The 12955-nt window shown below is 37.3% G+C and overlaps 1 protein-coding gene across 1 annotated transcript in view; it reads right to left on the bottom strand.

The window, feature by feature from the left end:
• Positions 1–1432: 1432 nt before the first annotated feature.
• The window catches only part of SMC2 (structural maintenance of chromosomes 2), a 25397-nt gene continuing 13874 nt past the window's right edge, over positions 1433–12955 (bottom strand). The window contains exons 12-25 of the mRNA XM_009882126.1: positions 12660–12798; positions 12296–12415; positions 11770–11974; positions 11057–11192; positions 9940–10064; positions 8961–9154; positions 8536–8679; positions 7341–7535; positions 6594–6794; positions 5673–5789; positions 3982–4142; positions 2991–3138; positions 1953–2096; positions 1433–1438 (exon numbers count right to left, since the gene is read on the bottom strand). Of these exons, the coding sequence (XP_009880428.1) occupies positions 1433–1438; positions 1953–2096; positions 2991–3138; positions 3982–4142; positions 5673–5789; positions 6594–6794; positions 7341–7535; positions 8536–8679; positions 8961–9154; positions 9940–10064; positions 11057–11192; positions 11770–11974; positions 12296–12415; positions 12660–12798 (2035 nt within the window). The remainder of the gene's footprint in view (positions 1439–1952; positions 2097–2990; positions 3139–3981; positions 4143–5672; positions 5790–6593; positions 6795–7340; positions 7536–8535; positions 8680–8960; positions 9155–9939; positions 10065–11056; positions 11193–11769; positions 11975–12295; positions 12416–12659; positions 12799–12955) is intronic.

Genomic DNA, 12955 nt, shown 5'->3' with positions numbered 1-12955 from the left:
CTCTGGCCAAGAGTGTTAGGAAGGTTAGAGATGGTACAACACTTTCTGAATCACAAAGCAATATGTCTTTCTCGTGATTACAGAATAGGTTCAGAGCTCCTCTCTAAAGCACGTGCCTATACACAAAACCTACCTGTACAAAAGCTAATTCAGTCAGAGGTTTGATTTCTACCCCCCTCGCATTTGTAAACTTGACAGGATTTAAAAAAATAAATAAATAAATAGATGTGGCCTTCCTAGAGTTTTTCCTCTAAAAGTGATTGCACTATGTAAAACACACTGTACTTTGCCCAGCGCGGGCATTTCTTGTGCTGCTGCAATGCTTTGTATACCTGGAGTGCAGTGCGCAGACTTGACTCTAGCACTCACGTTGTGACCTACAAGCTGTTGCTTAAATGGATGTATATTGAGAAAAGTTTTCTAATGTTGCAAGATCTCCATCAAATTCACTGCAATCTGTACTGTCGAAGTATGTGAATGGTCTGACTGAAAGAAAACCCTCCTGCTTACCAAAAAGGTAAAATTAAATAAAAGCTGCATGACCTGTTCTTCGAAGCGACTGGTAGTGTTTTTTCCTCCCACTGCAAGTATTTCACAGCATCCGTGTGTTCCAAATGCAAACTGCACCTCTGTGTTCTGCTCTGCGCTGACCGAGCTGCCCGTGAACCACTTGTCTGTGGTGTCAGCTATTCAGGCTGAAGGGCTCTGTGTCACAAATGACAGTGCCCAGTTAGGAGGAACTGCATGAATTCCATTTTTAAGTCAACAGCTTGGTCTCTTGCAACCAGGCAGGGTTACGGGATGTATATGATGAATGTGTATAAATGTATGTATATCATGTATATTATAAGTATAAAAATATATACATATACATTAATTATATGCCATGTATATACTATATATACATATATATATGGAATATGAGGCCATGAGATGACAAATTTGTTAAATGAAACAATGTTCAAGAACTTAACATTTCCAAACTATTCCTGACATGGGCACCCCTCCCTCCTCCCCCTAGTCTCAATTAAATTTACTTTTCTAAATGGTATTATGAAAGGAAGGAAAAAAAAAAAAATCAGCTAAGCAGAGGAGAGCAAGCAAATACAAACTTTGTGGATGTTAGGGATGTTAGCTACCAACTGGCTGAACCATCATCTGGCAAGGCGAATGCCAGAGGTAAGATTTTCTCTCACCTCTAACGTTTAGAGTACAGAATTAAATAGTCAAACTTTTGAGAAATACAGCGGGAAGTTCAAAACTGAAAAAGTGTTCAATTCTGAGTAGGCACTGTTCAATGAAAAACACCGAGACAGGCAAGCACATATGAGACCAGGCTGTGTAGTTCAAAATTTATTGGTAAAAATATTAGGGCAGCAAGTTGCAAAAAGTTTAAATATCGCTTAAAAGTTAAAAATTGTTGGCGACTGCCTTACTTCTTAAAAACAATTACAGCAGGTTAAAAATTGATATGCCACTTTTCTCTGGTATTCAGCAACAGGAGACGAAGACAGTGGTTACACTTTGCAACAGGTTTTCTAAATGCCGTAAACACTGCAAGTCAAATCAGATTTTCCTCGTTCAAAGGCTTCAGTTCCTCCCGTTGAGCTTACAGAGCTACTGTTCATGTATGTTTACATGTAAATGCTTAGAGACATATGATGAAAATCGCAGGACATCAAGACAAATACATGCTGCCGGTTTACCTAATAGTACAGGCAACAGCATCCTGTGAACTTCAGTTCTCAATGAGGTGCAGATATGAACTAAAAGCTAAAATGTAAAGGAATATTTCAAGATTTGTTCTAACATTTTTTAGAAAAGTTTGAATTAGAGAGTTTATAGTCCAGCTATAGACTGGGGACAAAGAATACTTAAGAAACTTCTACTGCAAGCGAAGCGCTATTGAATAAGCTTTCCAGTCCTGCAGGTTTTTTGTCATTCTTACGTACTTTCTGGGATTTCTGAGAGATAGATCTATTTCTGCTTTTAAACTGATCGTATCTTGCAACAGTAGATACACCATCCACAAACCTGGTCTTGTAGAGGACATTTGCGTTGTTAAACATTCCATCCTTCAAGGACACCACAATAAACTAAAACAAACCAGAAAGCTTAAGGTAAATGCTGCCATCGAAATAAAGACTTTAAACAACATTGGAAAGGGCTTCTAAAAAGAGGATTCCCTTTACCTTATTTGGCTAATATATTGGTGGTAATTCTTAAAAAAATACTCTAAACGTAACTGAAGCCCAACAGAATGTTAACGTACACCCACAGGCCAGATGTTTTCTGCTGTGCGATGTGCAGCTCTGTCCATATCCCAGCACTTGGCCTGGGATACAGACCACAACAGAATGCCCGTTCGTGGTGCATCAACCACCAGAAAAAATGTTGCCATAAACTTTGTACGAATGCAGGATCTTTCCTAGTCTAAAGATGTTGCTCAAATTATTTTACAATACTGGTAACAAATGTTCCCCTCCTCTCGCTAATAACTTGGAAAGGTCATGCCCTACCACCAAATAGAGATAGGTACTGCCTTTCACTCAGAGTACTAAGTTTCTTCAGTTCTACAGATTTTTTTTCCATACACAGGCCACAGTGATATGGATTCTTTCCATAAATGTCTGGCTTATTTCAACAGAGTCAAAAATAAAATATTTTTAAAGCTCACGTTGAAGAACTCTAGCAAAAAAAAAGAAAACATTCAGGATGTGGGTCATGCCTGACATTGATCATATCATGGATATTCTTCCCTATTACTCCTTGGTTTTTAGCCACTACAGCAACAGCATACGTTAAAACGTAATGCTCAGAAGTTTCACACTTGCTTTAACATCAGCATAACTTCCAGTTGAAACAACTTAGATATACCACACACATCTCTGGAATAAAATCCTTGAACAGCTTAGACTCCTCGGTGGGAGACTGCCTCTGAAAATAACAAAGTGCATAAACAGATGATCATAATAGTTTGAAGATCATACCTGGGAGTGTCTGAAATGAGTATAAAGCATCTGCCCAATATTCTGGGTATGAGAAAGATCAAGGGCTGCATCCACTTCATCCAAGATGTAAATTGGGGCAGGTTTGAAGAGAAGCATGGATAAGATCAAGGACAAGGCCACCAATGATCTAATATAGAGAACAAGAAAATTATATTCTACCCTTTTTGTTTACGAGGCTTTGGATTTTGAAAATAATTGTTTGGTAGTAACAAAATCCTCTCTCAAAAGCAGATTCATGCTATAAGTTCTGAAGAGACAGAATGTCAGCTTCTGCCACAACTTATGATTTCAAAATGTGAAGCCTACTGCCAGAAATGGCAAATCTTACTTTTTCTTTTATTGGAAGATCAACTTAGTTGGGTGATGATACTTAAAATCATGCTGTTGCTTTACCTATTTTCAGTTCTGAGTTTTGCAGTGCTGTTTTTTAACGTACAGTTCTTGAAGCATTCTGTCCTTCAGAAAGTTCTGTCTCTCTGTCTCGCCTCTCCCTAAATTCTGTTTCTACTTTTCAATTTGTTGGATTTTTCCTTAGAAGTTGCAAAGAAGCACATACCCTACAAAGTAGCTGTAATCACTGGACAAGAAAACTGTCACCTTTTGACACCAGGGCAGAACCTGTCTATGCAGATTTTTGAGATTGCTGGAGCATTTAATTCAACAATACCTCAGTACTACCTAGAGTTAAATGCAGTTTTCTCACCACTCAATTCATTTTTTATCACTTGTCCACTGAGTAAAATTTTGTTTGTTATCATATGCCAAGTAATGCATTGTTCTAAGTCAGATTCCTCTTTGAGCTCCACTGAATTAACGATGTTTTTAATACTAAGTCAGCTTGGAAGCAGACACAGTCCCTGACTTGACCAGGGAAAAGATTAATTTTTTGCTCTTCTGAACTATAATTCGCTAGATATGTCAATTATATACACAACTGCAATGGAAAACAAAAAACCCGCAGTTCACTAACCTTTGTCCTCCACTAAGTTCTGTTAAGTTTTCCTTCCAGGTGTTTCCTAAGGCAACTCTGATCTCCAGACCATCCAAGACATTCTGGTTTTTAGAGGCCACTAGCATAGCAGTGGCTCCTGGTAGAAGTGTTGAGAAAATTGAACCAAAGTCTTCATTCACCTAGAAGTCCAACCATAAAAGATGTATGTACATGCTTTGAATCAAGATCACTAACAGCTAAAACCTTTGTGGTAAGCTGCACTGTGGTCTAGACAGCTTGCCCAATTTAACCCAATGACTTCTTACGTCTTGAAGATTAACACATACAGGATAGTGAGAAAATAACAGAATATGGAATCTTCTTATTTTCTCTGTACTGAAAAGAGAAGCAACACTGAGGGATATATATAGAGAGAGGACACCTTATACTAAACATTTTAGAAGGATCAAACAAAATAAATATTAGAAGGCTTCTTTATGCTGTCAGCCAGGGAAATGGTTATGCCCTACCTCAGATTTATTACAGAATCACAGAAGGGTGAGGGTTGGAAGGGACCTCTGGAGATCATCTAGTCCAACCCCCCTGCCAGAGCAGGGTCACCTACAGCACATTACACAGGACAGCGTCCAGGCGGGTTTTGAATGTCTCCAGAGTGGGAGACTCCACCACCTCTCTGGGCAGCCTGTGCCAGTGCTCTGTTAAGTCCTCTTTGACTGAAATTCTTCATCTTTGCTTTTTCCTTAAAATCTGCACATTTGAATCTGATCACAATCCCTGTACAAATTAGGGTTGAAAACTAGACTAGCTCTAAAAAGACTTCCACAAAGTCTGTGAAAGCCATCTGTAAAGGGTTAAAAGGCTGAAGTTGTTGAGAAACAGGACACCAGTGAGCCATAATCTGTATAGCAAATAATGCTTTTTCTCTCACAAATGGACTTGAAAAAGTGCAAGCCGGTATTTGCCTGATCAAAAGGTATTTTCAGCAAATTTTTAGTTTTGCCAGGGGAATGTTGCTGTTGACCATGGACATATTGCTTAGATGCCATGGTCTTGGGCCCTCAGATCTCTTCATAAGAGGGATCAACACCTTGACTGAAACTTGAGCTAGTGTAGCAACATCTCTTGCCCCCAGAAGAATCACAGTCTTGGCAGTATTGCAAGTAAGTGTTACACCTTTGTTGGATTTTCCTTAAATCATAGCAATCGAAGCAAAAAAAAGATCTTTGTTGTATTTACATCTAAATTTAAATTCCGGAAATCCAGCTCAGGAGCTGGCAACAGTGATTAAAACACACACTAATCAGCCTTTTCCACTGTAGGGACTGACTCTTAACTGTGTAATGCTTTTCCAAGCAGGTAAATTTTAATTTCTCCCAATTAAAGAACTATTAAAAGTATAAGCACCTTGTAAGAGGCATACACTGGCATCCTTCCCACTCCTTTTCTTCCCAGGATTACTTAAGCAATGTCCGGGTATTGGATGGGACACAACTTTGTAGATTAAGATTTCCTAGGTCAAGGAATGCATGTGAGAATGCACTTACTCCACCACCCACGATGCTTTTAAATATAATTCACTAATTTTTGCCAGACAAGTTTTTGCAATGAAAAGCTACCGTTTTGTCAGCAGTATCTTGAGCATCTGTCAGCAATCTAAGATAAATCTGATTCTCTGCTAAAATGTGAAGATTACATTTCAAGTGTCATACCTTTTTCCAAGCCAAATGTAAAGCTTTAGTTTTCTTCTGGTCAAGCTCATCAATAGCTGCAAGAATTTTTGACTTGTCATTCTCCACAATTCTTTTTTTCCTCATTAATTCATTGTACTGGTGCAGTAAGAAGAAAAGATTCATTTCAGTGAACTTAGTGCTCAAATGCATTTTGTGCTAATCTTAGTTTTACCATTTGTTTTCGTATCTGTGAAATAGCCATTAACCACAAGATTCAAATCCAAAGCATTCAGTTAGCTGCATGCAGGATTTAAGTTTTAAGATAGTATTTGCAAATTAATGCATTAGAATTTTCCACAATCAGCACAGGGAAAACCAATATTACTCTGAAAGTTGCACTTGAAGTTCTTGTTTCATCTTTTTTTTCCATAGAAGACAGGATGTTTCTGGAGGCTGACAGAAAGAACAAGCCACTTCTTACTGTGAAGTGTCAGTCAGTGGACACTTTAGAGACAATCCTGGAATCCTGAAATAGCCTCAAGATTTGAGACAACTCTGGAACACCTTCAAATTACCATGCTTGAAGATGAACAGTTTTTTGATCTACTACCTTTGATAAAACATGTAATTCCCAAATACTGTAATGGATACCACAAAGCTTGCCTAACACTGTTGCTGCCAACTTAAGATGGACTGGGGTAGGGAGGAACGAAACTATTCTTTTTACCATCCAAAGTCCAGATTATGCACAACCTAGAAAACTAGTGCACAAGTGAATAGTTCAAAAATGTAAGATTAATATAACAGATCTAAGAAAAGGTTTTCTGCTATCTCATGAAGATTTAGTTTTATTTTTAGTGTATTTAGAAACAGAGCATATGAAAATATAAAGCCACATTATACATAATACCATATACCCAACCTGCCCAACTTTTCAAGGTTAAAGAACAGAATGTTTACCCTCTCCTCTGTCTCAGAAATCATATTCATAGCTCTCATGTTCACGTTCCTTCCCAAATCCTTTTTTTTGTCCTGCAACTTCTGCAGCTTCTGACTTGCTTCTTCGGGATTGTTAGTTTTGAAGTCATAAGCTGTGTTTGGCTGCCCAAAAAGTTGTTTCTCTACAGCTATCCACTCATAGTCTTCCAGCATTTTGGTCACCTGTAAACAAGAAGATAAGCTGAGACTTATTTTTTTTTCCTTCTAAAATGTGAGTGAAAAATAATTTTAAAAAAATCCTGAAATGACTCTACAACACTAATCCTTCTATCCCAATGCAGCACAGTTGTGTACCTTTACCATGTTTCATGTGATTTCCAAGACTCCAGATGAACCAAGATTTTAAGGAAGCTTTCACATATACCCATCCCATTTATCTGGAACACATTTTTCCGTATTTGGACTAAGCCATTGTCACTAAATCACCAGATTAGCTTCTTTAATCAGTTACTTAATTTGTCCCTACAGTCAGAATGTTCTTCTCATTGATCACCTTCTCACTGTGATCTACTGTCTGTAAGTCCATACTGATAAACTCTGTTAAAATTTACAATTTCCACCCCCTCGCCCTGAGATAAAACTCTTCACATCAAGAGCTGTAAATATGACAGTGCTTGTTAAGAAAAAAAGGCTATTTACTTTGCATGTGGCAAGGGAAATAACTACTCTTGGTCACAAGATGCAAGGAAAAGCACAGTTCTGAAATACCTTTGCAGCAGCATCAGCAGCCTCTTGTTGATGTTTGCTGATGTTGTGTTCTAATGCTTTAAGCTTAAGCTGTAATTTATTATTTTGTGCTCTATATTTTTCTACTTCTGCAGATTTGGCTTCAATTGCTTTATCCTGTAACAGAATTACTTCCTTTTGCTTGGCCAGCTCCCTCTGTGATTTCTCTACAGATTCCTGAAAAGCAAATCAAACAGACATTTATTAGCTTCTTTCAAAGGCTGGTGTTAGATAGTTGTTACAAGAGCAGGACACAGCAAGGAAGGAGAAAAAATTCACATGTGGGAACGAAGCCAAAAAATAACTACCTAGATGTCCTGGTTTGAGGTAAAACAGGACCAATTTTGTTCAGTAACTTTGCTTCTTAGCTGGGCCTCTTCTAACTACTGAAATTAACAGCCTATTGTGCAGACAGTGTTCACTCTCTCAGAGTGATAAGACCTATGTTGATAGCTGATGCCCAGCCATGGGATGCAGAGAGGCTCCTGCTTACACTTACTGCTATAACACCCGAGGACAACCAACTTTGTTATTTGCCCAATTGGAGGGTTGAAAGCAGAAAAACATAGAGGGGTCCCACCTGCAGGGAGAAGTGGACAGGACAGGTGACCCAAAACTGACCAACAGAGTATTCCATCCCATCTACATCATGCTCAGTATAAAGGCTGAGGGATCAAAGGGTCAGCTCTCTCTTCCTTCAATGGCCAACATCTGATGAGGACTCTGTTCGTCTGCCTGCGATCCCGATCCTGAATGCAGATCCAGAATCCAGTTCCCATCTACCACTGAGTCCAGCCTGGGACTGCCCCAGTGCCAGCCGGTGTCGTGACTGTCATCTCGGGAGCTTGATACGGTTTTGTATATATTTCATTATTTCTTTTTATTTTAGTATTAATATTTCATTAAAGTAGTTTAGTTCCTTCTAAACTTATACATCTCTTTTTCCCTCCTCTGCCTCTCTCTTTGAAGAGAGGTAGAGGGGACCATCTGTCAGTCCCATCTGGGGTTCCCCAGGTCCCCAGTAGCCTATTTGGCCTAAACCATGACACTAGGCTAAACATAATTGAGTGCTGGCAAGAAAATCCAAACAACAAAACACGCATTATAATTTGAGCTTTACAGGATCATATCTTCAGTAACATCAACACAGATAACAAAACACAGTATTCGCTTTTACCTTTGTCTTAGACATCTCAGCTGCCATAGCATTAACTTGCTCCTGGTAGGATTTGATGGCTTTATCTGCTGCTTCCATCTGTTGTTTATAGGAGGCCTGTTCTTGTTTTAGCCCTTCAAGTTCCAGAATTAACGTTTCAACTTCCTAGAAAGATGTTTCCAAATTTATTACAATTATACTTAAATGCAAAGAGTCAGGATTCAGCTTGATGTAGTAAATGCTGTAGAAGATTAACAGTACCTGTTGTTCAGAAAGGGGGCAATCTCACAAAAAAAACCCCATCAGCAATTTCTATGTCAGTGACTACAGAGTACTATATTAAGTTCCAAAACTGACAGTATTAAAACTTCAGGAGAAATCAAACTTTCTGATTACTGCAACGACTTTTAACACCAAGAAAATTGCCAACAAAGGTTAAGTTTTACCTGCTGCTTTTCTTTCTTTTTTTTGCTTGAAGAGTCTGCTTTTTTCTTAGCGCCATCTAGTGTCTGCTGGGCAGCTTTTAGTTCTTTTTCACGTTCTGCTTCTGCATTTTTCATTTTATTCTCTAATACTTTGTATTTATCTTCTGCTTTCTTCTGGTGCTCTTCAGTTTTCTTTAATGTCTCTTCACACTCCTCTGAATTAAGAATTACAGTACTGAGATTGGTCACGGTTCTTATCTCTAAATTTACATCCTGAACTGCAACTGAAACAAATTACTCCTTGCCTCTAACAGAAAAAAGTGGTTGCATGTTTGCTAGTCACTGAAGCCAACTATTTCAATGATCACTCTAGGACAGCATGGGGGGCAGGGAGTAGGGGGGCAAGTATATGCTGAATCATATGATCAAGAAGTCATCCATCAGATGGCTACCTAATATTACCTCACCCCTAGAATACTATGTTTACATATGTATCACTTCCATCCATCACTTTCTTTAGATGTTTTATTTATTGCTGCATTTGCTTCCTTTTACATTTTTCCTTAGCTATACAAATAGTACTTTCCTCCAATGCCTTCTTGTTAGGCAAACTATATTGTTAACCTTAAGTATCTACAAAAACAGACAGCTCGGAAAAAAATAGATTACTCAAATACGGGATTAAATCCATTTAAAAACTTCCCTGCAAAGCCATTTCTCCTTTTATTATAAAGTATATAAAACACTTAATAAGAATAAAATCTTTACTACCTGAGTAGTAATGAATGTATGTACATGAATGACCAACCTTATGTGAATCCCTATCTACTGCAGTCTATTGTAATTCTGTATTTGTTACATATTCCAAAATATAAAGCTAGTATTTTCAAAGCTAAAAATATTTTTTCTTAAGCAAAGATTCTGCTGCTCAAACAGCCAAATATCCATCTCGTTCTCAGCAATTAGTTTTCAGTTAAAAGTTTAAGAACACGTTTGTCACCAATGGTTTTCTTCAGGGCAAGCAGCTCTTCCTCTTGCTTATGATAAGCACTTTGCTGAACCTTGATTTGCAACAGCTCTGCTTCCTCAGACTTTATCTCCCACTGCTGCTTCAGCTGCTGATACCTTTGAAGACAGTAATGATATACACTGCTACAATGAAGGGTACTCAGCACTTCAGTTTCACAGTTGAAGTAAGTACATATAGAAATAAGTAAAGAAATACTTAGATTCCCATTCTAACATAAGATACAATGATGACTGTAGGACAAATAAGCTTAAATGTATGAAAATCTGAGGTAATTACTCTAGTAACAATTCTGAAGTTTGTAGGCATGTAAGTTATTATGTGTGCAACTCCTGGCTCTGTAGTCTCAATAAGGTATATTAAAAACTAACAAATGCAACACATGGAATTTGGCAACAATTCAGAGCTCATGTTTTTCCAACTGGCATTCAGTGACATAGGCTGAAGCATAAAAGAAAAAATATCTAAAAGCAAAACTCATTTCCTGCATTTCTAGAAGTCTATTACAACCCCAAACGGTTTGAAAAATAAAACCAGCTGGTAGATAGCATATTACACGCTACTACCTCCTCATGGGATTTTTGCAGAACAGACTAAACATATTTTTATATTCCATCTTTTAAAAAGATCTTCAGTAACTGAGTAGCTGAAAATCAAATAAATCTAAAATTATTCAATTTAAATCCTTACAACTGTATCACTCAGCAATCCCCCTTTAGGAACTTTGTATTTTCTTGGGAGAAAAATAAGAGCTATCACAAACTGAAATTCTGCATGGATGTTACAAAATATGGCTGGAACAGATCGATTCTTCAGCTGACTTCATGAAACTTTGGTAAACTTCAAGTGATTTCACATTGTATGCCAGGTTCTTTTCCAGTATTACCCAAAATAAAGTTTTCTTGCATGTGTTACCTAAAAACTAGATTTGCTTGTTGATTGCTGTCCTTAAAAATTAAATTGGGAGGGAGAGGGAGGAAGGGAGTAACTTCTGCATATTACATTGTCAACAGCTCCTATGCTCTCCAAAAATACTTCTTTATATTATATTTACTCAGTCATATAAAAGAAACAATAGAGCAAACCTTACTTTTCAGCAACGTTCTTCAAACATGCCAGCTCATTCTCTACAGCCTCCAGTTCAGAATTCTTTGCCTTGAGTTCTACTTCAATGTCTTTCATTTCTTGAAGTTTACACAACATCAGTGTAGTCTGTGAGGATGCACCTGTTCAGTGAAAAAAAAAAATTGAAGTCAAACTAATTGGAATTAGACTAATGGATTCACCACTGGCAAACAGCAAATTCTAAATGTTAATAAAGATGCAAGTTGACAATCTGTTTTAGTTAGAAACCAGAAAGACAGCTAAGTTAAAGTTACAGTAGTGGAAAAAGACTGCCTCATCTGTTACAGAATTTAGTTCTGCAGACTTTGAATACAACACATGCATTTCTTGTGAAATAACTAACTTCTCCCAATTCATGAAAATACCTCAAATTATGAATTACTTCAAAAAGTGCTTGAATTCCAAGCATTTCTCCTCCCAAGAGGATTATATAGCCAAATAAAATTTAAGTATTTAAAATCTAAACTACTTTATGACAAAAGTTTGCCATTAGTTTTTGCTTAGTCTAATCAATTTTATTTCAGATCAAGACTGACGAATCTTTGCTAAAAGAGATTATATTATCCCCAGTATGAGTGTAAACCAAAAGGTTACTGTTCATTTTTGTAAAAAACATGCAGAGCAGTCTAAAAATCAACAGACACACAGCATTATTATATGAATAAAACCAGCAATTGCCTCCATGCAGAGTGCCCTGGGGGTCAAACATATCTCCATCAAGTGTAACGCTTCTCGTCATTATCCTTCTGTCAAATGCCACTTTCTTAGCATTATCCATGTTATTACAGATCAGTGTTGTTCCAAAGACATATTCCATTACTTTCAGCAGCTGAGGTTCATATTGAACTAGAGAAAGGGCTAAATCCAAGTTATCATGACCAGCCTAGAAATCAAATGAAATGCAATTAGTATGCCTTAAGTTGTAAGAATTTTCAAATTTTATTTCTGTCTTCTTTTGATAAAAACACTTTCTAAAAACATCGCTACGTTTTAAAACAATTTCAGTTAAAAGTGGAATAATTCATATCCATTTAAACATCATATAGCTGAAAGGATACAAAGGAAAAAACTAAAATCAAGATACCCTCAGACCCTATAGAAATTACTATTAGTATAACCATCAAGAAGCCCGTGTTTTTAGCAAAGAAACAAAATTAAAAGCTACGCAAGCAAAACAGCGTAAATAGTGTATTTATTTACATACCAAGGTCTGAGCCAACTTGACCGTGTTTTGTCCAAGACACCTGGCTGAAATTTTGTTCAGTGGAATGAAGGTGTATCGACGCTTTAGTTCACCTTTTTCTAAAAGCTTTTTGGCAGTAACCTCAAACAAGAAAAGTTACAAAGCATACCTGAACAATAAGCCATTTTGTAAAGTAAGACAATAGGGTATTGCAAGAGGAATATATTGCTGCCAGTAACTATGCATGACTCTTGACCTAATTTAAACATGTACATGGGTCCAAACCACCTCTTAAGCATTCAGTAACAATGCACATGGTCACTAACCCTGAATCACACGAGCTCATCTCAACATCCAGAGTTCTGTATTAAAGTAATAAACATACCTCTGTGTCCACAATAATATCATAGAGTTTCCCTCCAGCCGCCACTTCTAGGGCTTTTGCTTTGGATAGATCTTTCACAGTGATATGAGACACAACAGTGCCTATCACGTGGCTTGGATTCCAATTTTTTTCTGGATCCCTTAAGATAAATTAAAATAATGATAATCACATGTTTCTCTCACACACATCTTAAAAAAAATACATTTAAAAACTCATACTGCCTATTATTTAAGTAGTTGTAATTTCTATCAGGAAAAAACCCCACATAAAATGGTTAAATTAAATACTTCAGGGAA

The sequence above is a fragment of the Charadrius vociferus genome, unplaced genomic scaffold (genome assembly GCF_000708025.1).
Source record: "Charadrius vociferus isolate BGI_N301 unplaced genomic scaffold, ASM70802v2 scaffold693, whole genome shotgun sequence".
Taxonomy (NCBI): Eukaryota; Metazoa; Chordata; class Aves; order Charadriiformes; family Charadriidae; genus Charadrius; species Charadrius vociferus.
Note: the sequence above shows the minus strand (reverse complement) of the source record. Positions and strands in the feature narration are given on the sequence as shown.